This window comes from Sceloporus occidentalis, unplaced genomic scaffold (genome assembly GCF_023333645.1).
Source record: "Sceloporus occidentalis isolate IW3139 unplaced genomic scaffold, rSceOcc1.0.p SCAF_23, whole genome shotgun sequence".
NCBI lineage: Eukaryota > Metazoa > Chordata > Lepidosauria > Squamata > Phrynosomatidae > Sceloporus > Sceloporus occidentalis.
The window spans coordinates 9,125,496-9,152,511 of NW_028317003.1; the positions used below are offsets into that span (position 1 = coordinate 9,125,496).

The 27,016-nt window shown below is 38.4% G+C and overlaps 1 protein-coding gene across 1 annotated transcript in view; it reads right to left on the bottom strand.

The window, feature by feature from the left end:
* LOC149300775 (ubiquitin-conjugating enzyme E2 E2-like) overlaps positions 1 to 27,016 on the bottom strand; it is a 91,971-nt gene that overhangs the window by 16,939 nt on the left and 48,016 nt on the right. Inside the window, exon 3 of the mRNA XM_089484839.1 lies at positions 6,899 to 7,031. Coding sequence (XP_089340965.1) covers positions 6,899 to 7,031 — 133 coding nt within the window. The remainder of the gene's footprint in view (positions 1 to 6,898; positions 7,032 to 27,016) is intronic.

The following is a 27,016-nucleotide window of genomic DNA, read 5'->3' on the forward strand; positions in this document are numbered from 1 at the left end:
ATTATCTCTATGCGGAGGTAATGTTGGCCAGTTGGCCACTATGGCTTTTACTCCAGTTTCTAAAGGATATCTTCACTATTGGCAATGGTTTATGCCACCCTAGACCTCAGCAGAAGATAAACTCTTGGCAAATTTACCATTTACTTAAAAAAATGGTTGTCAGCACATTTGTCATTTAACCTGACAGCTCTAAACTGGGGTGGAATTGAACTAACTGAACTGCTAATTATCAGCTAGGAATTTTTGACAATTATCAACTAGGCTGTCTAGCTGGATCTGTGAGCCGACCTCGAGCTCATTTCCCCCTGATTGCAACTACCAAAATACCTCACCCCGGGTTACGGGGCAAAGTCCTTCCAATGAAAATCAGTCCTACTCCTTGACATCAGCACCAGTAGCGCCAAGTGGTGGCATCCTCCACTGACTATACCGGATAACCAGTAATTGACAGCCCTTATACCACTCGTTCAGGTAGACTCCATGCCCTCCGGGGAAAATGATAAGCTCCCTATGGGCAGGTACACACACATTGCCTCTTGGTTAAAAACCATTTTAAATTGGTGTTTAAATTCACATTTCATCTTGCATTAGCAACTTCCAAGAAACTTAAATTAAATCATGATTTTACATTGCTTTCAAACTCATATCAACTTGACTGTGCTGCAAGATATGCTTCTGTCAAGTATAATCATAAATTGGAAGAAGTAAATATTTAAGTTGGACATTTTGTCAGCTGTTGACTTATCCGGAAACTTGCATTCACTCAACCTTCACTGAACAGACGCAGATGTGTTTGGGATTAAACACTTGAGTGCAGCGTATAAATGGGAAAAAAAGATCCGCAAAGCAGGTATTTGGTTAATGAACCAAACAATTCTATTCAAAAGGTGCTTGTGGCCTCTTCAGATCGATTAAGTCTGCTAACATGTTATACCAGAGGACAAATTCATGATGATGCTTTTATAATGTAATAATAACGCAAATAATAGTTGCCAAAATTGAAATGTTGCCTGTCTGTGTTTACAAGTCCTTGCATTCCACATTAATTGAATAAAGCGGAATATACAGTTCAGCTAACTCATAAAATACTAAACTACATAGTTTATTTAACATAGACTATGTTGTTCACTGGTATGTGTTACAAGAATAGGACAACACTCCCTAACACGCTTGTTAAAAGATGTTGTGCTTCTGCTGTACCATCTTTACAACAAGACTTCTGGATCCCCAGGTGGCTTTATTAATACTTTTTTAGTTATATGCTTCCCTTTCCACCTTATATATCTTTCAGCATATATCTAGAATGACAACAGCGTGGCAAATCACTTCTATTATGATGAAATATTCACACAAACGAACCGTCAGTGATGTCGTGCCCCCATCTGTCATTCAACATAACAAAAATGCATTACAGCATTATAATAAAATAACAAAGACTACAAAACACAGTAATGGAAGTTAAGATGTCTATGAACTACTGAGTACTTCTAGTATGCGATCTGTTGTGAAAATATCTAGCCATTTGTTCAAGGACAACCTTTGAATTACAATCCTTTACTTTAGAGCAGCACAAATGGCTGTTTGTGGAGGAACATGTAACAATGATTATAGGTTGAATGCATAATGTGTTGCATTTAGAATTGAAGTTAATCACTTATTTTGGAGAAAATAGGAAGAGCGCCAATACAAAGGACATGTTATTTGCCAAAACATTGACTCAATAAAATATAATAATAATAAAAAAAACAAAAGCGAAAACTTTCTGCCATTACAAAGCTAATCGCATGCAGAAGCATAGTGTAGACTTTGCAAATGTTCAAAAAAAGAAAAAAATGAAATCCTTATAGAACTGCAGAGTTAGGGGTATAACTTTCCAAAATTGTATGGTTTAGTGTGCTAAATAAACATTTTTAACCCTTTTTGCTCTCTCCTTTTCTTTTATCTTCCCTTTCTCTCTTCTTTTCTTTCTCTCCTTCATCTCATCCTTTATCTCCATATTCTTTTCTATTTTTCTCTACACAAGAGTATCTGACAGCCCCTCAACTGCCTGGGGACACAGAATGCAGCAGCCTTCACCACTCCGCACACAATACTATCATGCAGAACCTCCACCCCAGGAGCCCCGTACTCCAAATCTTTGACAGCTCCTCTCCTCCCCACACACACAATCCAACAGCCCCTCACCTCACACAATGTTATCTGGCACTCCTATCTGTTAGGATGACCAGATAGGACAGACCACTGAAATATCCTTTCAGTATATCTTAGGCCTAAATGAAATTTCTTTTTCTATTATAAAATTATTTTTTGCTCAAAATGTCAAAATATATGCACCATAAGTATTATTATACAAGTTCCCACAAACAATACAAAATCTATACATTTAAAGATTGCAATCTTTGCTAGTAGATAGTACAAATATTTAATGTTTGCAAATTTACATACCACATCCACATGTACAAATTTATGGTGTCATGGTGTTACTTATGAAATTGCAAAAAAATGTCTCTGGAATGAATATAAATATATATATATCCATAACATCTGTGTATTGAAGGGGACATCTTAACCTCCTGTTCTCAGGGTTTGTATAATTATTCTTCCTGCTTTATTTATTCCTATCCTTTTAATGTTAATTTACTGCTACGTTTTGGTGGTTGGCTGATTATCATTGCATATTTAAGAGCGGGGTATGGAGAAAGAGGGGCGATCTAATATGCTTATTTTCTGTCCCTCATTTATATATACACATGCCGTATTGGCCAGATTATAGGCCGCACCCCCCCTCACTTTAAGTCTTTAAAGTGGGGGTGCGGCCTATAATCAGGGTCAAGCGCAGGGATGCGCAATTTGTATCGCCCGACTCCAAAGCAGCAGGGTTAGGATCCAGATCCCCACCGTGCTGCAGGGGACCTGGATCCTCCTCTCTCTGGCAGCCGGTGGGCATCTGTGCGATGCAGACAACCCCCCTCTGCTGCCGGCACTTCCGCCTGGGCTTCTATGACGGAGCACCAACGTGACATGACCTTCCGGTGCTCCATCAAAGAAGCCCCCGGGGAAACTACCGGCCAGCAGCAGCGGAGGCTGTCTGAGCGCATCCCGCAGACGTCAACGCCTGTGCGATAAGCGCAGATAACCTCCGCTTCTGCCGGGGCTTCTTTGACTGAAGCAGAAGAGGTTGTCTATGCGCATCGCGCAGACGTCCACCGGCTGCCCCCGCTAGACACCATCTGGGGATGCATTAGTAAGTCTGGGGGAGGGGGGCAGAGCAGCATATCAGGGTGGCATAAAGCATATCAGAGTGCAGAGTGGCATATCAGGGGTTATAAAGCATATCTGGAGGACAGAGTGGCATATTTGGGGAGCAGAGGGGCATATGTATAAGTAAGGTACATTATGAATTAAGGGGGGGACCTTAAAATGGCTATTGGCTTTCTAAATTTCTGTTTGTATATAACATGTGCTGACTAACTGCATAATAGATACCAAAAATGATAAAATACATGTATTACTGTTCCTTAGATAAAATACTGCTTTACCATTCCACTGTGTATTTTTCCTCTAAAAACATTTTTTTCTTTAAAATAGCACCAAACTTTAAGGGTGTGGCCTATAGTCGAGCCAATATGGAATGTACTTAATAATAATGGTATTAGAATTCTACTGTTCTTATAACACACCTCCAGGACTCTGCTTGTACTGCTAAGCAGACTGTGGATGAGCGCCTTGTGCTAGAGATTAGTTTACAACTGTGCAGTTCCTCTGTAAAGCTATTACCGCAAATATCTTAGGGCGAGGAAGAATGATGGCAGCTTCACAGAAAATAACAAGAGGAAATGTTTATGTTACTACCTATGAGAAAAAAAAAAAAGAAAATCTGATTACCACGTTGTGCATTAGGTATAACAATTAAGAACGGGGATAATCTGGAATGTGAAATTGCTTAAATCACTGCTGTTATACGACAGATCACTTGATAATGAAGCTCTCAATTTAAATGTGACTCTCAATGGCTCCCAGCAGCAATCTGTAAGGTTTTTTTCTTCTTCTTTTATTCAAACCTGACTCCGCACACAAGAAAGTTGGACTGTATTAATTGAAAAGGATACAGGGAAACAATGTAATTATGTGGCCACCATAGATTCTTTTTCTGCGGCTGTAATTTATGTCCCAAAGTAAAAAAAAATCCATCATAACTTTAGATATTTATATTTGCTAGCATTTATCTAGCACAATATATAGATAGAAATCAAGTGGGGAAAAAGAAGGTTTGCTGTATGCTGCAAAAATGGTTTCAATAATCAAAGAAAGGACAGCGTACTGTTGAAAAGTGAAATTAATATAATATCTTTAAAATAGAGGTAAAAATTAAATAAATGTAGATACTCAAACAAATAATCTAATTCATATTATAGTGTCTAATGGCAAAAAAAGGCTTTGGAGATATATTTTAACATCTGTGTGTGGCAGTACAAATAATATAGCACTTTTAAATGATCCATGCAATCCATGTCATAACTAAATAATTATCCAATGTGCAGCTGGAGACGAGGGAATGAAGGATTAAATAATGAGCCAGCACTTTTAACACAATCTTAGGTGGTTATTATTAAGTCAGCAGGGTTCCAGAAAAAAAAAGCTGTATCAGGACATTGCTCTTGTAATGATTTTAATGACCTCTACAGCATGCCAGCAGCTGAGCACTTGCTTAAATAACATTACAGGCATTTCAAAATGAAAAATACTTAATATAAATGTAAAATTAATGTGTGTTTTTCAGTTTTGATCAACAGCTTTATAGGGAACTTCTCACCCATACCGATACACGAATACGCGTGTGTGATAATATAATGAATTATGGGGTTTGTGTTCTTCACGAGGCCTTATTAAAAATGCCCTTGAACAGCAGACAAGTATTTCTTTGTTTTATTTTCCCCATGTGCACTTGTTTCGATACAGCAATGTGAAGCCAACTGACCCTAAGCATAATGCAAATTCATGCCCAGCTCCTTCAGAAAGCACAAATGACTGAAAAACGACTTCTGTAGATGGGGGTAACCCAGGAATCAATACAAAATGATGATAATCTTTAATATAAAACTTAGCTTTTATATAAATATTAAACATACTTAAAGGGACATATCCCAGGGAGCATCCTAAACAAATAATGCATATAAAGGATCTTCTAAGTCACAGTAGGTGATAGCGTATCACTAAAAATTAAAATACAATAACGCTCAATTGCACAGGTGTAGATTCGCATACTGCTAACAGTATTGTAGGGTGGGAGTGGGTAACAAGTCACCCCCAATTTGAAGGCTGAAGGTGGCAAAAAAGGAGTCAAGTGTTTCCATAACAAATAACAAAAGCCCAAAACACATTTTGCAGATTATTCCTGCTTCATTGAGGACAATGAGAGAATGCCATCGGATTGAGGAGGAGTCCCTACAAGTGTGAAAAATAAAAGATTTACTACAATGTCACAGAACAAATCCTTCTGAAGATACCAAACTAAACACTTTTTTTCGTTCAAAATGAAAGCAAAATTAGGTTCCTCATTTAACCAATTGGGAAATAAAGTATGTATATAATAAGTAAACATTGTGATGTTATTTGCAGCAAAGCCCTGTTCTGGTTATCCTTATTGTCAAAGTTGATGAATATTAAAGCATGGGACCTGCCACCATGCCATGACGTCTGGAGATTAGGGTGTCAAACAAATCATTGACCGAGTTGACATAATCTATCACTGAAAGTCTTACCCACATATTGCAGCTTACTGCTACATGTTGACAGATAAACAACAAAGGTTGCCTCACCAAGTATTTATCTACTGACCAATGCTTTTTAAAATCTCTCTTGATCTTATATCAACCACTGCCAAACATTCCTGTACAATGGACAGTAAACATTTGTAAATTATTCGTATTTGGCCCATTAGTTTTTAGTCAACAAATTTCATTTTCCCGCCTATTCATTTTGGCCGAAAATCGAGGGGCTTTTTAAATATGGTAATAAAATTATTTGTCTAACACCCGCATTCACTATCACTCATACTCTCACTCACTTTCTCACACTCATTTACTCTCTCATGTTCTCTGAAAGTTTCCCTGCCTTCTCCACTGATCGCTTCTGCTTCCATGTCTCCCAGCTCCACTTCTTCCTCTTATTGTTCTTCTCTCTTCTATCCTCCTTTGGCCTCTTGCTGAATTTCCACAATAATTAGAGGATCAAGGAGAGGGTGTTCCGCAAGCTCTGTCATTTTACCCAAAGATAACCTCCTGTGAACTTCTGCAAAAGTGGTAGCGCTTCCAGTGGCGTCCTCTCCTCAATCCTCCAATCCAGGACATCACTGGAGGCTCCGACATTTGGTGGCGGTTCACGAGATGCAGATGAAGAAAGAAGACTCAAGACAGAGAGAAGAACAAGAATATGCTAGAAAAAAGCGGAGCTGCGAGACTCTACTTAAGAGATCTCTTCTCTGTTACTGATAGTTTTAAGAGCTAATGTGCAAAATATAAGGCACAACTTACCTAGACAAAATTATAGGTTCCATATGATAAGAGCAATTGAACTGGATTCTTTCATTGAAGTAAGCTTTTCTACCAATAATGAACTGGTTTTATACAAAGTAACTGGAATAACCACAGTTTTGTCCTGGCATACATTCAAATAAATAGAATAGACTGCAATAAATCAGTACAAGCCTTCTACATAAACAAATAATTTTCACATAGAGATTAATTAGTGTGATATACCATGGCAATAATCCAAATGAACAGCTTCTATGAAATGCACTGCATGAAATCAATTGACCAGATTGTAGCAGGATTGCAAGATACATTGCAGGTTAGGTATTGGGAATGCAATAAAATTAACATTAAATTGTCCTACTAACCTTTGGTGGCTTAAAGGGGTAGTCAGGTGAGAATGTGATATCGAGAAAGAAAACACCCCCTTCGTATACTGAGCCAGGAGGCCCTAGTATGGTTGACCTCCATTCATATATGTTATCTCCTTTGGGTCCAGCACTGCAATGGATAGAAAAGTGAATTAGATCTCATGTATCCACATCCAGTTGATTGATGCATTATCAATTATCACTTATGAGCATGCTTTGTATCAGATTACCATTACCAAACCTCTATATCCAATACAGCAGGGCTGATGTTCTGAAACAGAATGAACCAGGTCTCTTAATTTGGTGTTACATAGTGTTAGGTTTCCAGTTTTCTCCCCAATACTATAAACGCACTAAGGTCTGATTGCATGGAAAACCGAGTACAGTGATACCACCAATGCATTGGATTGTCGGGTTGTTGGGGGGGGGGTAAAAGGCCACATTTGGGACATGCACATTTTTCAGTTTGGAATTCTTACATCTGGTCATCCTGTGCCCTATTTGGGACATCTTTGAAAATGGGCTATTCAAATTTTTCAATTTTTCATCATACTTTATTTTTTTTTTTTATTAGATATGATCAAAATAATTGTATCTAAAGAAAACCCTTTGCGTCCTGAAAAACACAATATATACTTTGTGTGGGTGCACTAAATGAGAAAGAAGAAAATTGCAGCTAAACACAAACACAACAGAAATGTTAAAAGGGCACACAATTTGATTTAGATTTTTCTTCTGTTTACTCACTTTGTATTTTGTTAAATGATAAAAATTAACTATTATGTCTATTTTTGAAAGCATTTATATATATATATATATATATTTACTAGCGGCCTTGTAAGGTATATATCACAAGTACTCCCGGCAGGGTAGAATCAAGTCACAATGCTCTCTGTTCTAATGATAAACCAGTGATCGGCATTCTGTGGTTGTTGGAAAAGCTACGAGAATCCCCATATGTGTTTTCAAAATCATGTGCACAAGATCAGCTTTGCTAACTTTACTGCTATTTTAACTATGGGTGTCATAAAATTACAGAGGATCACATTAGTGCGAGATAGAGGAAAGAGTAGCATGGATTTATTCCTGAAGCAAGCTGCAATGTGCTTTAGTATCTATAAACTGACAACAGAGCGCAGCTGCGTTTAATTAGCATTTGTTAAATCACATTTGGAAAGGTTGCCTACAGAACAAATATAATAACCCAATGTCTGCCTACTCCAAGGAATGCTACAGCAGAAAGGATACCTGCTGTACGAGAACACAACAAAGGAAGAAGCACTTAAAAGACCACATGGAAGACATGGCAAAAAGATCTTAAAGGAACATGGCGGCCCTGTTTTCATGTTGAATGCATATTAGTCCATTTCAAATGAACCTCAATGCAAATAGGTGTAGACATTCTTTAAGTTTGGAGTTCTTCTGTCTCATTTAACTCCCCCTCAGCTGCCTCTACTGAAAGCAGGGAACACCATGGTATGCTCCTCGCACATGCTCAGTAGAACTCAGCAGGACTCCAATAACTAAAGAATACATGCTCCAGTTTACATGTGGTAAAACACATTGGAGTCCATGCAAAAATGACTCCAAAATCCATTAAAAAATAAAATAAAAATAAAAAATTTCGGGACTAGACAGTAAACTTTAACCCCTTCTTTAATAATTATGTTATATGCATTTTTATCATATTTTTTCCACTGTGATTTTTTATCAAAGGATTATGTGAAGGAACACAAAGCTTTTCAGTTCCAATCAATATAAAAACAGACTATTATACACAACATGCAATCTAGAAAAATAAGATAGCGGTTGCATGATTCAGATGGCCTTCCTTCATGATAACAGAATATGAGCCTTAAAAAAAGATTACCCGATTATCAGAAAGTTTGGGAACCCCATCGCCTCCCCCTCCTTGCCGCAGTCCTTAATGCTGAGTGTCGGGACATGATGTTGTATTGTGGGACGGCACATTTTAAAAGACACACAGTGCCAGAGAAAAGGAATCTATAGAAGCTGTGATGTAGTGTTAAAGGGGCAGTTGGCGAGATCAGTGATCTCCCATTTAACTGACCCAGTGAACAGTGATGCTACAGAGAGCTTGTTCGCCCACAAGGGGCACCATCCCACTATAACTGCTGCCCAAGTCTACCTAGGCCAGAAAACGCCACTGATCCAATGTTTTTCTTGCCTTTTTGTTCATTGCTTTTTACATTGTTGGAAAGATTGATTTGTACTTATGTTTTTATTTTGCATATTGGGATGCGGATATTCCCCACTAAATATACATAGCATCGTGCAACTTGGTGTGCAATATTTTTATTTGTATGTTTAACCATTGTGTATCTACAAGTACATTTTGTTTTTCAAGAACAAAAATGACTTTTTCATACAATTCTTATATATATATATATATATATATATATATATATATATATATCTCCCAATATTTCGTATATAGTACACTAAAAAAAACCCTCAAAAATAAGTAATTTCACATATTCCATCATTAGCTATACCTCAGATGCCATTCCAGTCAAACTGAACAAGTATAGTGGATATGCTTCAATGTACTAATCAAAAGCACCCAAGTAATATTGATTAACCCAAGTGATTAACTTTAGGATATTTGGTTCAATTTTATTGGTTTAGTCAATACGAGATACAATGGTTTCCCCGGTGTTAATTGTGAAAAAATATATTCATAGCATGTCTTTTCCAATTAAAAAAATGCCTAACAATCATTTCAGCGTCTTTTCTGACAACTTTCCCAACGCCAGACGGAGTTGGTGAGCAATGTGATATGGACATCCTGGATTGTGAGAGTTAATGTGCTTGTCTCACTATGCATTAAGCTTTGAATAATAAAACGCAGCTGGGAATGCTATAAAGAAGAAACCGAGTAATGAATAATTAAAACCACCTACACAGCTTTTGGGTAACATATTCTGCAATGGGTATATCAGCAAAAGACATTAGCGCTAGAAGACTGTATAGTAAATCCTTTCAGAGCTGAAGAGGTGAAGGGGTAATTATACTTTTCACAAAGCCCAGAATAATTAAGATCCGTGCCATTTAAACACCAAGAATGAACTAAGCAACTAATGCGTGTACATTTTAATTGATGTATTAGTGTAGGTAAATCTATTATATGGCATGTTATATGCCATGGCAGATATGTACTACTAGAAAAAAGTTTAGTATCCGCAATATGCATTCAGTAGGTCTGTTAAAGAAATAAATTGTGTTTAGCCAAAGGTAGGTGGAAAAAAAATGTCTATTATGGCTGTCTGTAGGATAAGTCAAAAAGCAAAGACCAGGGTTGGCTTTACATATGAAGTGTGAAGTGTGATATTGGCAATCAATTAACCCTAGTAGGACAGTTCATCTTTACACGAGCATTTTTAACTAACACTTTATCAGGAGATCATGAAAGCATGATAGAAATTCTGCTCTCCCCCCAGCTGGTCCCTGCTTACCATAAGCCCAGGTTGTTGAGTGGCATTAGAAGAGGTGAGGAGTGAATGAATGAAAGGATGAAGGGAGATTAAAGTGCGTGTGGTTGTGAGTCAGTCCTGGCTCATGCAAGAGTTTCATGGGGTCTAACGAGACTGCTAACAATGATTTCAAAGGGAGTGTTTTCCTGACACTGACGGAGTGCATCATGCAGCCAAACACACAAAAATTGCACAACAGAAGGGGTGTATGCTGTACCTCTGGAGCTGCAGCTTATCCTGATCGTAAGTATGCTTTTATGTTCTTTTTTTCTTACAGCTAAAGAATGAAAGTTCTATAATATGCATATCCAAATGGTGACGCTGCATGTGGCACTGGAGTGTCCCTTCAAACAGCTGTTTGGGCCACTATTGATTTATAGGTCCTATGCAAGTAAGATACAAATTCATCACTACAATTCTACATCATAACAGTTTACTAGAATATGAACATACAAATTATATTTAGTTCCTTTGAAATGATAACCTCCAGGATTTATAGGATTTATTTAGGCTGATGTTCTTTAAACTGAAGTCCACAAGCTGTATGCGGTCCTTAGAAGTGTTTTATATGTCTCCCAACCCTGCCTGGAAAGTTCATGGATTTGTTTAACCTCTCAGCAACTCATCTTTTACTTAAGTTGCTGGCTACCACCTGTGATGATTCCTTGAAATATGTGGGATATAAAAACTCACAGAAGGAAATCAACATGTAAAAAGAAGGTGTGCCCTGGAAATCTTTTTTAAATATAAATAGATTCATTCCACCATAACGTCAAATAAATGTATTTTCTATGTCTTTGTACTTTGATCCATTATTGAGAAAAGCTTCTGACCTCAACACTTACTGCTGTGAAAATTAACTCCTTTTCCACACATTTAGATACAATCTTCGTAGTTTGCGGCATGCTAATTTACTTATTACAGGCTAAACAGGGCATATTTTGTCACATAGCCAAGCTAATTATTTTCTGCATAATTAGAGCTGAATGCAAAAAATAGCAACTTTGCAGGACAGGCAGCAGTGCTTTGTTTGCGTGTGCAGCTCAGAATTCTGAAATCACTTTGTTTTCATACACTGCAGAATGTGTAATTTTCTAAAACCCAAGTACCTGCATAACAAATAATTTTGTAGCTTTCTCATGAGAAATGTGCGTTTTTTTCCCTTGCTATAAATGTATAGTGGTGACGTGAAATCTAGTGTTATACAAGGTTTTAAAAGCTTTATAGAATGTAAAATAGTACTTTTAATTACTGCATGCGATGCAATTACTGCAGATTATTAAGTCCCATGAAAAACAGCAATACAAGTTAAACAAATGCACATGTTCCCATATCATAAACATTTAAGGTGACTACATAAGGACACCTATTTTGGGGGTGTGCAGGAAGAGGTGTGGAGGGGTGGCACTGGCACCAAAAAGGGGGTACCAGTTGCCCACCTCACGACGCTCAGCATCAGAGCCTCGCAAGGTGGCCACGTGGGAGCCGAGATCAAAGTCTATGCTGTTGTGGAGCTTACAGCTCTATGGGCTGTTCATAGCCCATGATCCCCAGTGGCCACATGTTTAACCTGTGAAAAGCTGAATTGGAGAGTCAGGGCTTCCCTTAAAGGGACCAGCCAGGAAAGGAGAGGTATAAACACCAGATAAACACCTCTTTAATGCACGCACATTTGCATAGCAGTTTTCAATTAAAAAAAGGTTTTATTCAAGACTTCTTATCCCTTCAATATACAATACACAAAATGTTTAAATATATGTATCACTTTTGTAAATAAATACCAATTCATTTGTATGCAAATGTATTTAAAGGAGTAGATAAACCACTGCTAGGATAACACACTTGCTCATAAAAAAATTCCAACCGATGTAAGGAAATACTCCTGAGTTAAAAACTCTTGATTAGGTAATGAAAGCTATTGGCTTAAATGACCTTGAAATGTAGCACTTCTAGTAATGGGACTATACATGCCATAGAACATCTTAGCGGTTAGTTCAAGGTCACGTGTGATTAACTGTTTCACGGATGACATATCATTTGGTGATGGTTTGTCTTGCAACATGCTACGTCTCAGTAGGGATTTCTGCCCTGCAGGTTCAACAGCCTAAATTTCCTCTCAATGTATTAGGTTTCAGGAAGACATTGCAGCTGGAAAATACTGATATTTCTGACATTAAATCACACACAATCTGCAACCGATTACAACAGCATCTCACAACCATAACCAAAGCTCTCAAAATGGTATATGGTCTATTTAGAAATTCACTGTGAATGTTGACTTCCTTTGAACCATCCATCCATTAAGACATCTGTCCCCGCGTTCTATTTTTCCCCAAGAACTGATCCCTAAAACCCCTAAAGGTGGCATATATATATATATATATCACAATCATTATGGAATATATATCAAAATCTTTAATCGCCCATAAAGCAATTATCATAGCCTTACTGCATAGTCAATGGCGTTAAGAAAAATTTCCACCAGCCAAATCATTGAAACATAAAATTTGATGGCACAGAAGAACCATTCTGCCCATCACATCTGCCCATTATTGAAGACTCAAACATTAATCGGCCTTTGATCTCATCTTAGATTCAGGATTGCTTTATGCCTATCCCATGCATGTTTAAATTTCCTCACTGTATTAGCCTCTACTACTTCTACTAAGAGGCCATTCTACTTATCTAAAGTAAATATTAAATCTAAGCCTCTGAACCTCTAGTTTTGGACTATTTTTTGAATACAGGAATTTATCAGGTGAAGCATCTGCTTACATGACAATTTTATTCAGTAGCTTACCACCAAATATATAGTATAGTATTTCAACATTTTTATCATGTACATATATTTAGGGACTAGGCAAATATTGTTGGAATCCACTGGTGTCATATCTTACATTCACTTTGTGGTTTGATTTAAGAAATGTAGTCATGATTTTGGGTTTGATTCGGTCCAAAATTCTAGATTTGTACAGTTCTAATGTATTTGGCAGGGATTTCTAAAGAAGAGTTTTATATCTTCTGTTACTTAGATTTTTTTACTGTAATTCATGTAGCTGTAAAGTATAGTATATATTAGTCCTCAATAATGAAATGTGAACGAATCCAGAACAGGCATTTGTTCAGTTTTTGTTCTTTATGACACGCATTTGGCACATTAAGTTACATTTTCCAGGTTTACTAGATTACCAGTTTACAATATTTTTATAAGCAGTTGCAAACATATATTACTCTATTACAAAGAGTGACAGATTGAAAAACATATCTGTATCTAAAAAAGCAAGAGTATTTAGTACTTTCCGCATAAAAGTAACCGGTTCCTAAAATGTGCGCAACTCTGATCTCTGGCGCACCATCCTTGTTGCTGTCCAAATTTCATGCCAGTTTCACCATCAGGAAAGTGCTCCTACTGAGATCAATGGAAGCGCTTTCTGTCCATGCGTGTGGAGGGGTCTTATTAGACGTCTGGGGACGCTCCTGTAAGCCAGTGCTGGATTTGGCTGATGGGGAGTATGCATGTGCACGGGTAAGCAGAAGATGTGTTTGGCTAAACACATCTCCTGCAAGCCACTGAACCAGCTGGTGTCAAAGGGGTGCAAATGCACAATGGGGGTTTTGATGGAACCCTTTGTGCATTTACATAAAATTAACATTCATTATTATATGCATTATAAGTCCATATGATGGCTGCAGTTCTTTTTCTCTTTTAATGAGCCTTAGTATTGTCACTACCTTGTACCGTAGTAAGGATTTTAGTATGAAATATTTACCTGCTCTCCTTAGCTTTTAGCTGCTTAGAGACAAGAGGTCGATTCCCAGAAGCTGATTAAACTAACAATGAAGACTTAGCTGCATGATTTCTACCATGCTAGGTTCATTTTGCCTAGCACACAAGCTAATTAATGTGTAGGGCCTTAGGTGCCATGAAGAAAAAAAATATAGTCTCACAGCAGGATGCCATTCTCTCTCTCTCAAAAAAAAGTCTACCTTGTTTTACGGTGAAAGGCCAACCTTTAATCCTGTTTGTTATCACTGAGCTATAAAACCGATTTAAAATGAATATGATTTTTATAGAAGCGTTGAATCTGTGCCCAAGTTCATGGACCCAAGCCAGGCATTATGATCTATCTTTCTGTACAGATAAAAACTACAAAATGTATTGAGAATAGAATGTAGGAAGGAGAGCAGGACTTAATTAAATTGTCTAGCTGATGTCATTGTTTATTTATGCTATACTGTGTGAAACGGTTTGGTAAATGCTGTAAGCATATAAGTGAAAACGAAGGTCTATTAAATAAAACCTAAAATACAAATTAAGAATCTTTATTTGTAGACTGAATAAGGCACATACAGAGTCCATCCTGTCTTTAAAAGTAAACTAGACAGCGCCTAGGGTGCCAAGCTTTGGATGCCACATTTATAAAAAAAAAAAGTCTTGGCAAATACAAGACTTTTTTATTACATTGATTAAAAAAGAATCACAGTGTATCAACAGACCCTGGCCAGTCATGGGAACAGTCCTAAAGAGTTCTCTGTTCACCATCGATGTTCAAATGCTAGGATTTGTGCAATCTCTCCCTGTCTACATAATACACACATTTAGCAACAACCAACCACCAATTAGCCCATGCACCGGCATTTACTCTGGAGACAATATGCCACATGTTCCAATTGTTAAAAAAACAAAAACACTTTCCAGTTTTTGTTTGAACTGGAAAACTCCAATGTCAATCAATTTTGTCCTTAGATCATCAATCTACTTATATATCAATCTACACTATATGGTCAAATGTGTTGGGACTCCTGACCATTACACCAACAGGGACTTTGATGACACTGCATTCTAAATACATTGACATTAAAATGAAGTCGTTCCCTCCTTTGCAGCTATAACAGCTACCACTCTACTGGGAAGGCTTTCTACAAGATTTTGGAGTGGGAGTTGAGGATATGAGTAGATGAGAAGTGGTGAATGAGAGCTGGAAGACAAACAAATAAAATAAAAATCGGGGAACAGAGAGCAAATAAATAAATAAATATCTGTCCAGGCAGAGGACTAGTTTTGACTTTATAGCCTGGACGTTAATAAAGGCCAAACATACTATGTGAAACACAACTTCTCAATGTTTCCAATTAAGTGTCTAACCAAGAATTCCATCCGCACAATATCCTGGCCAAAAGCTGAGCTGGTCTCATGCCCTGCTATGTGAGGCCAAGAGCTCCATCCCTTTTGGAGCCCTGCCAACCTTTAATGGGAGCACAAACTCCAAATGTCATAAATGGAAAATCAATAAATAACCTTTTGATACTTGACTCTGTTAACAAGGGGTGGAATGCTTAAACACCACTAAGTATTTTGCATATTTATTTTAATTATTTAACCACTTGGGGTGTACGACTATTGTCATTGATAATTTACTTGAATTAATCATTTTAAATGCATCATTATTGTCATTATTAAGGTTCTTGGACAGTATTACAGAACAGAAATAAGGCAATTATATCCTGATGGCTGTAATACTGAGACAGTAAAGTGTCGATCTAAAATTGACATCAGAAACATATGTTGGCTAACATCGAATTAGAGGAATATGAGGTGGTTGTATGATTCCAACATTGTGGCACCAGTTTGGGCAAGGCCCTTTCCTGTCCCTGAATGACTGTGCCACATGAGTGTGTTGTGGAGGAACTCGAGTGGCCCGCACATAGCCCTTACCCTTACTTGTGGATGAAGTGGAATGCTGATTCCGAGCCATGCCTTCTCTCCAACATCAGTGCCTGACCTCACAAATGCTCTACTGCAGGGCTCGACAAATCCCAGGCGCCAGGTCGCCATGGCGACAGAGAATTTTGTCCTGGCGCCTAGGTTTTGTCAGCCTCTTACATCCAGAAAAAATTGTGGATGTAAGAGGCTGAGTCACCACACGGGGGCGCTGCTGCTGTCTGCCCAGGAGTCTGGGCAGACAGCACAGCCACACAGAGCCCGCCCCAGAGCCTGAGATCACTCCCACGGAGTGATCCTGTAGGCTGAAAACACGGTTGCTGGAAAACCAGCAATCGTGTTTTCAGCTGCCACAGGCAGCTTCATGTAAGGGGGTTGTGTGTTGATTGGGCCCCCACACAAGTGTGGGGACCTGACCCAACACCCCCCTGCTGCCTGATCGCTCCATGAGAGCGACAGTGCAGTGTTAACCCCTTCAATGCCGTGATCGGGGCATTTAGGGGTTAATTCCCGTTTTGTACGGGACTCTGTTGCTGGTGGTCTGCCTGGAAGCCCAGGCAGACCAGCAACAGCAAAAACCAGCCCCCACAATCCCTTTGATGATTCCTGTAGGCATGGAAGCCTACAGTCGTCATCAAAGAGACTCCCCCCTGCAATGGCTGGTCTATAGACCAGCAATTGAGTCCCAGCTGCCAGAGGAAGCTTCAGGGACAGGGGAGAGGGTTCTTTGGTCTCCCCATGAGTGTGGAGACCAGCCCCAACACCCCCCTGCTGCCTGATCGCTCCATGAGAGCGACAGTGCAGCGTTAACCCCTTCAATGCCACAATTGTGTATGACACATTCGTGGCATTCCAGGGGTTAACATTTGTCCCCACAAGCTTGTGGGGACTAAATATCAGTCAATGCTGTGCTCCAATGGAACATCAGCATTGAAAGAGTTAAAAAAAAAAAAAACAGCACTGACCTGAAAGTCCAGGGTGCTTCCAGGTCAAACGCTGTGATTTTAGTAAGTGGGCTATGATGATCAGATCACTCCTGACCAACTGTTAGTTTAAAAAAATCCCGGCTCCTAACTTTTTTACCTGGCGCCTAGATTCACAACAAATTTGTCAAGCCCTGCTCTACTGGATGAATAGGCAAAGTTTTCCATAGACATACTCCAAAATCTTGTGGAAAGTCTTCCCAGAAGAGTGGAGGTTATTATCGTCACAAAGAGGTGGGGAGGCCAATCTTTATTAATGCCCATGGTTTTGGAATGGGATATCCAACAAGCTCATAAAGGGGTCAATGCCAGGAATCTACACAATTTTGGTCAAAGAATTTATATACATCATGTATATTTCTGACCTATAATTTCAACATACATGCACAAATATACCATTCCGGTCTGGAACATGTCATAACAACCCCATCTCATGAAACTGACCTGAGTGCCGCATATCTAAGTGGAGCACTAAAATAATTGATCTTAATCAAACTATTTCATCTGATTTAAATAAATACAGACCAAAAGCTGATGTTTTCAAAGCCAGCTGTTCATTTCTCATTGCCCACAGTATCACAAAAATATACACTTAATTTTTTAGGTAATTTTAAGAATAAATAAGTATGTACCGCCGTCATTTCTGTCTGCCGTCTACAAAAATGTCCCAAATCACAAGTACCTGTCAATTGTTTTCTTAAACAAAGCAATTTTACCTTCAAATCTTTAATGAAAAGTTTGATCAGCAACATACAGAGAACATTTTCATAGAAAAAAAAGGTTATTTGCAAATAATTGCTCAGAGAAACAAACATTTGTAGGAACTCATTTCTGTCAAGTAACGGAACATTCTGTAAAACATTTAGTTTAACTAATGTGAAAATTCAACAAGGTACTTATTGAAAAAAATCTAAATAAGGTGCATCAGACACACTGGCAAGTCTGCCGAAGGTTTATCCAAATAATTTTCTCTTTGAAAGTATCATAACAACAACTAAATGAACATTGGGGACCTTGAGACTAAACCGAGCCACCCCCTTACCAAAACCTTCGAAAACTACCACCCACCATCAGATCTCTATATTTTTTGTAATACACATGTAGGCCTCAGTAACTGTAGACCCATTCACGTTGAGTGACATACAGTAAATCCTCATTATTCAAATGTCCATTATTCGTGGATTTGTGCAAGATAAAATGTAACCTATTTTTTTTGCCTCTCACGGGTATTTGCGGCCGTATGCAGTAACACGCCCATTGCACAGCGTCACAGATGGCGACAGCATCACAGATGGGATAAAGGGGTCCAAGCGTAGTGCACATGTGTTGGCTTGTATCCCTAAGTGCAAGAAGGTTGTGATGAACTTCGGAGCCTTCCAGTGCAGGACGCGATCAGGACTGCCCACTGTCCTGCGATGTGGGTGGGCGGTCCTGCCAGTGGGCGGATACCTCTGCCACCAGTGGGTGTTACCGCTCACATCGCAGGAAACACACCCATTTAAAGGGAAAATGGGTGGGGATTGGGGCGTGTTACGACCCCTCTCCCGCAACCTGGAGGATTTGGGTGTTGACCTGGAGAACCGGAGAAGCGCTGCTTCACCCGGAGTTCTCCAGGTCAAACCCAGAGAGTTCCCAGGTATGGTGATAAAGTATGTGTGTTAGATAAATGTTTCCAATGTTTTCCAGGGATTTTGGAATAATGTGCGTGTGTGTGAATGAATAGTGACTGAATGGGTATGCGAGTATTGGTATACTACAAGTTTGTACATACTATAGTATGTAAAATGCATAGAATCACAAGAAACCTATTTTTACCCAAGAAGGGTAAATAAAATATATGGTTATGTTATTAAAGTGTATGGTAATCAGAAGAAAAATTGTATGGTTCCTTATTCACAATTTCTGTATTCACGGAGTTTGCAAGGAACTGAACCCCTGCATATAGTGATGAATACGTGTATTTAATGCTAAATGTCAACATTTTTACATCATTTCCAAGCACTTTATTCCCTTGGGGTACTCTGGGCACAAATGGTTTAAAACCTGTTTAATTTTGACAGCTAATGGTATTTGATGTTAATCAGTTATAATAGAAAGTGCATGCAAAGTAAAACATAGGGAATACTTGGTTAAAGAAAGCTGGCTCTAGGGCTTGGAAAAAGAGTTAAAATACTCATGTTAAATATGAAGAGATATTTGGAGAACTAATAAGGAATGACAGGATAGGAAAAAAAAGGTATACAAGGAATGTGTTAAAATACAATAAAAAAATATATACATTATATGAGTACAAATTAGCTTTCCCTTGCAATTGTAATAATTGTTGAATTATAATTTCAATAATCAAAAGTAAACATATAACACATCATTTGGTTTCTCCTGTGATCCTAACGAAAAAGTGGAGTTTCATTAAACCTACTTAAGGCTAAAATAATCTGGATGCAAACAGAAACACCTTGTTTTTTGTACTTATTGCCCCCTCTTGGACTTTAGGTTGCAGGCTGCAGTCACCGGTGCTCCCATCAGTCAATAGCGGATTTCAAACCAGGATATGACTCCACGCCAACAATAAATGAAACACTGGGCAACTAGAGGCTTATGCAAAAAAGTGCATTTATTTTCGGTGTCCTTGTCCCGGTGGAAAGAAGGCATTGTTTGTTTCCACTGGGACAAGGGCACCTGTAAGTGCCCGGAAATAAATGCACTTTTTGTGCATACGTCTCAAACTGCCCAGTGTTTCATTTATTGTTGGTGTGGAGTCATATCCTGGTTTTATATAAGGTAATTTGGTTATCACTATAAGTGAGATTTTAAATTATAGTCACAAAATGTTAACTTTTAAATACCCTAATTGCTTTGGGAAACTAAACCATGTTTTCAGATGGTCAAAACGGTCATGGTAACTAAAAATTCCTTTTTTTTGAACAATGAAAAAAACCCCATAGAATGTGTAATTTTTTATTTTTTTCACATTTTAAAGTTTTCTAACACAAGGCTTTCAAAATGCCACCCAACGTTTAGTTGATGTAGTAAGCCAACCAACACCAAATTCTGAACTTCGACCATGTATAAAAACAATACGCCTCTTCTGCCAAGCAAGTAAGCATCCTCATTTCAAGTCACCCTATAATTTTTGTAAATCCTGCTGCCCTCAAAAAGCTATTTGCCATTTTTCACAAAAAGCCAACAGAGCTGTCCTTGCTACCTTTGGGTGGTGCTCAGATGTGCACCTCAACCAGTTAAAAATCTAACCGTTAACCCGGTACTTTTTAGCTTCTTTAAAAACCCTGCAATATCCCACACTCCCTTAATTAAATTGTCGTTGCCAAATGTATCTGGAATATCACTTTACATTACATTTTATGTGTAAATTGTTTAATTGTGTAAAAGTTTTCATAACATAAAATAAGCAGAGCATATGTATTAGGAAATCACCATTTCTGAATTCCATAGTATGGTACAGGAGTTATTCCACCTACTTAGCTTAATTTAACATGGTTGTCACTAAACACAGCACTGGAAATATAGTTACCAGCACTGTAACATATCCAAACCCTTCCCAAGAATAATTCTTGAATCATGTAAAATGTTGCCTCATTCACCATTTTTGCCAGGAACACCTAATTGTCATGTGTCATAAAAGCAGACATTGATAGGTTGATGCGACATGAACTGAACAAGGTTCTTCAAAGTATCTGTGTTGATATGATTAAAACTTCAGAGAAAATAATAAAATGACAGATCTGTTAATGGTTATGTCCTTAGCATAGTGGAGAGTGGAAATACTGTTATGCCAACAGGGAACAGAACCCTCGAAGACTGGGCTGAGGAACCCATTGATCGTCATGTCCATTTAATACACTGTGAAATTATACTGTCAAAATAATGTCTATATTGTGGCTTTCTTCAGGTTTTCAAACCTGCCCTTTGTATACCGCAATAATGTAGCTAAGATGAAAAGGGGGAAGGGAAATACCGTATTGGCTCGGATATAGGCCGCACCCGAATATAGGCCGCACCCTAAAAGTTTGGTGCTTTTTTAATGAAAACGTTTTTTTTAATAGATATGCTGCCACTCTGTCCCCCCCCCCGAGATATGCTGCCACTCTGCCCCCCCAAGATACGCTGCCACTGCCCCCCCGAGATACGCTGCCACTGTTGCCCCCCCCCCCACCGACTTACCAGAGCAGACTCCCGAGTGTCTTGCGGGGCCGGCGGGGGACATCTACGCAATACAACTTCCGGTGCCGGCACTCAGCGGATGTGCCGGCAACGGAAGTTTTATACGCGTATTGTGTAGATGTCCCCCGCCGGCCCCGCAAGACACCCGGGAGTCTGCTCTGGTAAGTCTTGGGGGCAGAGGTAAAACGCATCGTGTAGACGTTCACCGGCTGCGGCGATGCGAGTGTAAACGACCTCCGCTGCCTGCACGATGTGCTTTAACACTCTCCCTTGCCGGGACTCCCCTTGTGGGAATTCCCGGCAAGGGAGATTGTTAAAGCACATCGTGCAGACGTGACGGCAGCGGAGGTTGTTTACGCGCGCGTCGCCGCAGCCGGTGAACGCCTGCGCGATGCGATTAGACAATCTCCCGTGCCGGCACTCCCCCCGTGGAAAGTGCTGGCAGGGGAGGCTGTCTGAGCGTATCGGAGAGTAGGACCCCTGCACCGCTGCAGGGGATCTGTATCCTAACCCTGCGGCCTACCCGGCGACCGGAACTGCATGTCCCAGGCATCGGGCGCTAGACCCCGAATATAGGCCGCACCCCCACTTTAAAGACTTAAAGTGTTGGGAAAAAGTGCGGCCTATATTTAGGCCAATACGGTAATAAGTGATTTTATTTTGAAGGCCAATGATCATGATTCTTCACTACAACAATTCTAAAGAACACAATCCAAATGAGGATTAACCAAAAAGAAACAAAATTCTGATATCTAGACAATGTTTTCCTTGTTAGTGACTGAAGTCTCATAGTAAACCAGTGGCCCTACTTTAGATGGCTAACAGGACACACATCAGCAGGGTATACTATCGTATTTATCCTGTGTGTTGCCATCAATCACAAAGCTTAAGAGCTATAATTGTCTGTTTGACTTTTACCTCAAAGGTGACTCCATATTTGTTTTCATCTAAGTTAATGAATGTAATTTCAGTGTTAAGGAAAGTAAGCCACAAATTGAGGTAATGGTACTTGTCAGAGTCATCTTACTGTCTTTGAGATGTGATGCATTCTGCTTGCATGCCACTTCCATCAGCATTATTATTTCACAGGCTAAAGGACCAGGGTTCATTTACACTAACTAATTTTTCCACTTGTCTCCGACAATATTTAATCAAAGGAAACAAACAAGCTTAATATAATGAAATAAGGTTACTTTTTTAAATTTTATTTAAACCGCTTAATCCCTTAAACACCTTGTCTATCGTACACATACAATATAGCCGTTACCCTTTAAAAGCTAAGCTGAATTGTGGTTGAGCTCCAATCCTGCCCTTTTTGGACAGCTTTTAAACCATGAGGCCATTTGACCCCAGTAGGAGGCTTTGCAGCACCATCGCTTCTGCCAAAAAAGATTACACGGTTTTCAGGTCCTTAACTCTTTGAATTCCTACCAAATTTTGCAATTCAAAAAGTTGCTTTACGTGAGGCCTGCATTTCTGGGGAAGGTCACATACTCATAGTCTAGGCAATTTACTACTAAATAACCTGCCTGGTGCTGTGACTGGCAAACATTGTGTGAATACAGATTTAACAAATCTGTTTGGAAGGTTTCTTATGCACCACATTTCCTTGCAGATATGTGAACATGTCATTCCATTTCTATTATTATGGTACCTTGTACAATAATAACAGCGATCACATCCATGTTATTACAAGTGTACAGGTACCAAACACCCCTTTATCTACCTGATAGCTAGGAGACCCATTGTTATTTCTTAGGTCCTGTTTAAACTTCTCCTGTCATGTAACATATCATTTTGGAGGTCACATTCTCAGCACACAGAACATCCTCATGTCATCATTCTGTATATTTCTCATATCATAACACTAAAGATGCTAGGTGCCTATCCCCTGTGTGATCCTGGTGTCTGGTCCCCTGTAGGATTTCATGGCACCCAGGACAGGACATCTGGCATCCCTTGAAGATGCCCTGCTTGGGTGCTCTTCCTGCCCCATTGATTTTTTAGTGCGGCTTCTCCATTTTGGCTTTATTTTTGTTAAAAAAAAATCTGAGGTTGTGTATATATATCTATCCACATGTACATATACATAGACGTGTGTATATCAGCATATGAGGTATTGGGTATTGTAAAAAAAAATTTAAATCAATTAGCACTAGCGCTGTCTTCGCACAATAAATAAATCTAAAAGACACAGTGCTGATTGCATCTTATCTTTGCTAACAGAGACATTTGGAAATGTATATGTATAAAAAGTGACAGAGTCCCTTTAAGTAAAAAATACTATATTCTTTTTATACAAGGAAGAGTACAGACTGACAATTTTATCAACATGACAGAAATAGTCTCCCTCAGAAACCAACTGTGAAAATAGCTTTTCATGGAATGGCAAAAAATGTTTGGTATTAAACTACTGAATTTCTAACAGCGGAAAAATCACCAGCAAGTTGACACAATATCCATTATAATTATGGAATGAAAGCCTATGCTTAACAGGGTTCCTTTTATTGCAAATGAGCAAGCCATTTAGCTTAGGTTTTTTCCAGTTTTCACATCATTAATTACAAATGTAGATTTCAAATGAAAGTCTGTAATAGCTTGTTAACATAAATTTAATTAGCAGTTGTGGGTAATTTATCGACTAAATACAACAGAACTATGTGTGAATGTACATATAGTAGTACACATTAAAACACATATGCACTTCACTTTTTTGGGATGATTTCTTTAAATAAGAAAACTAGTAGCTAAACAGGATTACACAACCACGTACAATTTGGGAAACTAAGAGCTTTGGGCTAGCATACCATCCAAATGACAACAGCTACAAAAGTCACAATGTGACTGTAGCAGCAGAAACATACACCAATAAATGAAATAGTATAAAACTCACAACCTATTCTTCTAAATAAAGGGCTGTCAATAGGCAACATAATAAGTCTTGGTCAAGTATCTCCAAAGAAATACCAATAATCACACTCCCAAAAACAGAAAGGTCCATTTTTGCCGTTTGAAAATGCTGGGATATCTGGGTTGATTTCAAGTCAGTTAAAAAGTATGCTAGCAATCCTGGAAAATTCAGTACTACAGTTAGTAGGGTCTATTCACTAAAGTAGGCAGTTGTCAAGAGAGTTGTGACTGTGAAACATTTTTAGGTTTTACATAACATAAGGCTTTCAGGCAGCTGTATACTAACCATCTGTATGTATTCTAGCTCTGTCATTTTAGCCTAATCTACTAGAAAAGCACGCTGGCTCAGTCCTACTCATCCAGACTGAAACCCTGTCTTATAAAAGTTTATGGGGAAAAGGGGTTTCATGGGATAAGCAGGACTTCCTCTGCCATAGACAACCAGATTAACGTTTGTGTAGGGAAAATCACAGAAAATATCATGACAGCCTACAATGGCAGCCACTAGGTCTCCAGATCAGTTTTACTTCTTAGACCTATAAGTACGCATTAAAAAGGCCAACCCTATTCAGGGCCAGCCAGAGCACTTAAAGTGCACTAAGTAAACCAAGTCTCTGGGGCCCTCTCTAACAACATGCACTCGCTTGTGTACATGAGGAGCACCTGCCACAACCCCACAATGCTTGCATGATAGTCTCAGCATTTCCCCAGTGAGTTTGTTTTCTATTGCAAGGGCTGAGCAGGACTTGCACAATGCATGGATCAATCAGCAAGATGACCATGAGTTCATCTCCCTACTTTAACCATGTATTATTCAGGCCCAGCTCAGACCTTCTTGCAGGAGAAGCTCAACAGTATTGCCACTCTATAATATACAGTGATATCAGGGACATTGTTATTATCTTTTTATTTATTTTTTAGCACCAACAATTTATGGAGTACTTCTTACAATACGTATATTTAAGGGAAAAGTCAAAACTCGAATTGACAGTCTGATACATAAGGTAAACAGAGCCCTGCTTACAAGCTTACAATGTAGAGGGCCATAAAACTCTTATCTCCCCTGCAATCTCCCAAGTCATTGATTCCATAGACACAATACACGAAACCCCCCCCACATTATATATATATATATATATATATATATATATATATATATATATATATATATATATATATAATGTATAAAACATTCATAATATAGACTGATTTCAGACAGAATCGCATGGACCTTTAAATTTGTCTTATGATCCAATAATGCCACATTTGCGATTTATTACAAAAAAAAATTCCACCTAAATGTTCAATGCCATTTTTTTCATAATGACAACAATGTATCAAAAGCCAAGAAGTACCCTGGAATGTCACATTGTCAGCGTAAATTACACCAGTTCACTGCATTAACAACATATTGCTCACCCTTCCGGCTCTCAGCAGAAGAAACAAGATTGGATTGCGTCCTGGTCACTTGTGACTTATTACAAACATGTCACTCTGAAGAAAGGTGCTTTCCCGACTCCTCATTCCCTTGCCTTATTATTGTGTCACCAATGGTATATGTGTGAAGTGCTTTAGTCTACGTTAGTTAAAAGGTTTATCATTTCCAAAAAGCTAATGATAGCACTGAAATGTTAAAAGTAAATATATATGGTTAAATACAAATAAAGTTAATTTATTTGTTATTAATATTGAGGTTTTAAAATTGAACTTCACTTGGGGATTTCATTCTCGTACATTAAACAAATCTGGGTTTTGACCAATCCGAAACCGTTTGCCCTTAATTGTTTCCCAAGGTTTTAATTGTTGCTTTCTGCTATAAAACAGTTCTCTACAGAGTAACAGTTTATGAAGTATGTATGTAACTCTCTATTACAATTTCCATACAAAGGTTATGTGAACCATCTGTCACATTACAGTTATGGAAGGTTTGGGTTAAATTTTAATTGCAAAAATGTATCTGCCAAATAACCGATTTTTGAAGTCTCTCTCTGTTTATGTGTAGCTACTCTTCAGTTATGATAAAGTGGAACACCTTTGTTACAAGAACATTGATGTCACAATTCTGAACTGTTAATGCAGACTCCCCAATTAAGTAACAGTTATCTACCAATGATGTCACTAGAACAGACCGACCAAGGCTGCTAAATGATTCTTTTCTGTGTTTGTTAACTCATTTTACCGACACATATCAGGTTTGTCTCATTTTCTAAATAAAGGAATCCAATTTCATACAGAATGTTATATTTACCGGGGCTTTGAGAGTTCCTACAGAGATTTGATCTCTAGAGCAATAGTGGGTAACAAATGATAAGGAATACATAAAAATCTGTGAACCTGAACTCCCCTTTTATTGCAACAGGAAGAGTAGGATAAAGTATCTTTTTCGGTATACACTGAATATTTTTCCTACGTCCTCTAATTAAAGTAACTTTTGAATAAATGAGAAAAAAGGGATTTTTAAATAACTTATGTAAAGATGAGTCACATTAGATGTCTTTTTTTAAAAAAAAAATAGAGTAACTCCATAGCCAAAATATAATGCATGGCTCATTAAAGTGACATAGAGGTAAAGGATAACAAATATATAAAAAAAAAAAAAAGAGAAAGAAGCTGATCTAAAACTAATAATAGAACTGAATCATACTCATACTCCTCTTGCCAAATTTTAGCATGCTCCCCCGTTCTGTTTCAATGGTCACCATAGTGCACAGTCACCACATTTCATAGTTATGACTGTTGCATTCTTGCCAAATGCTTTGGATTTTCCAAGCACTCTTTGATACAGTGTTTTTAATCTTCTAATTAGTGTAATCGCTGAAACTCT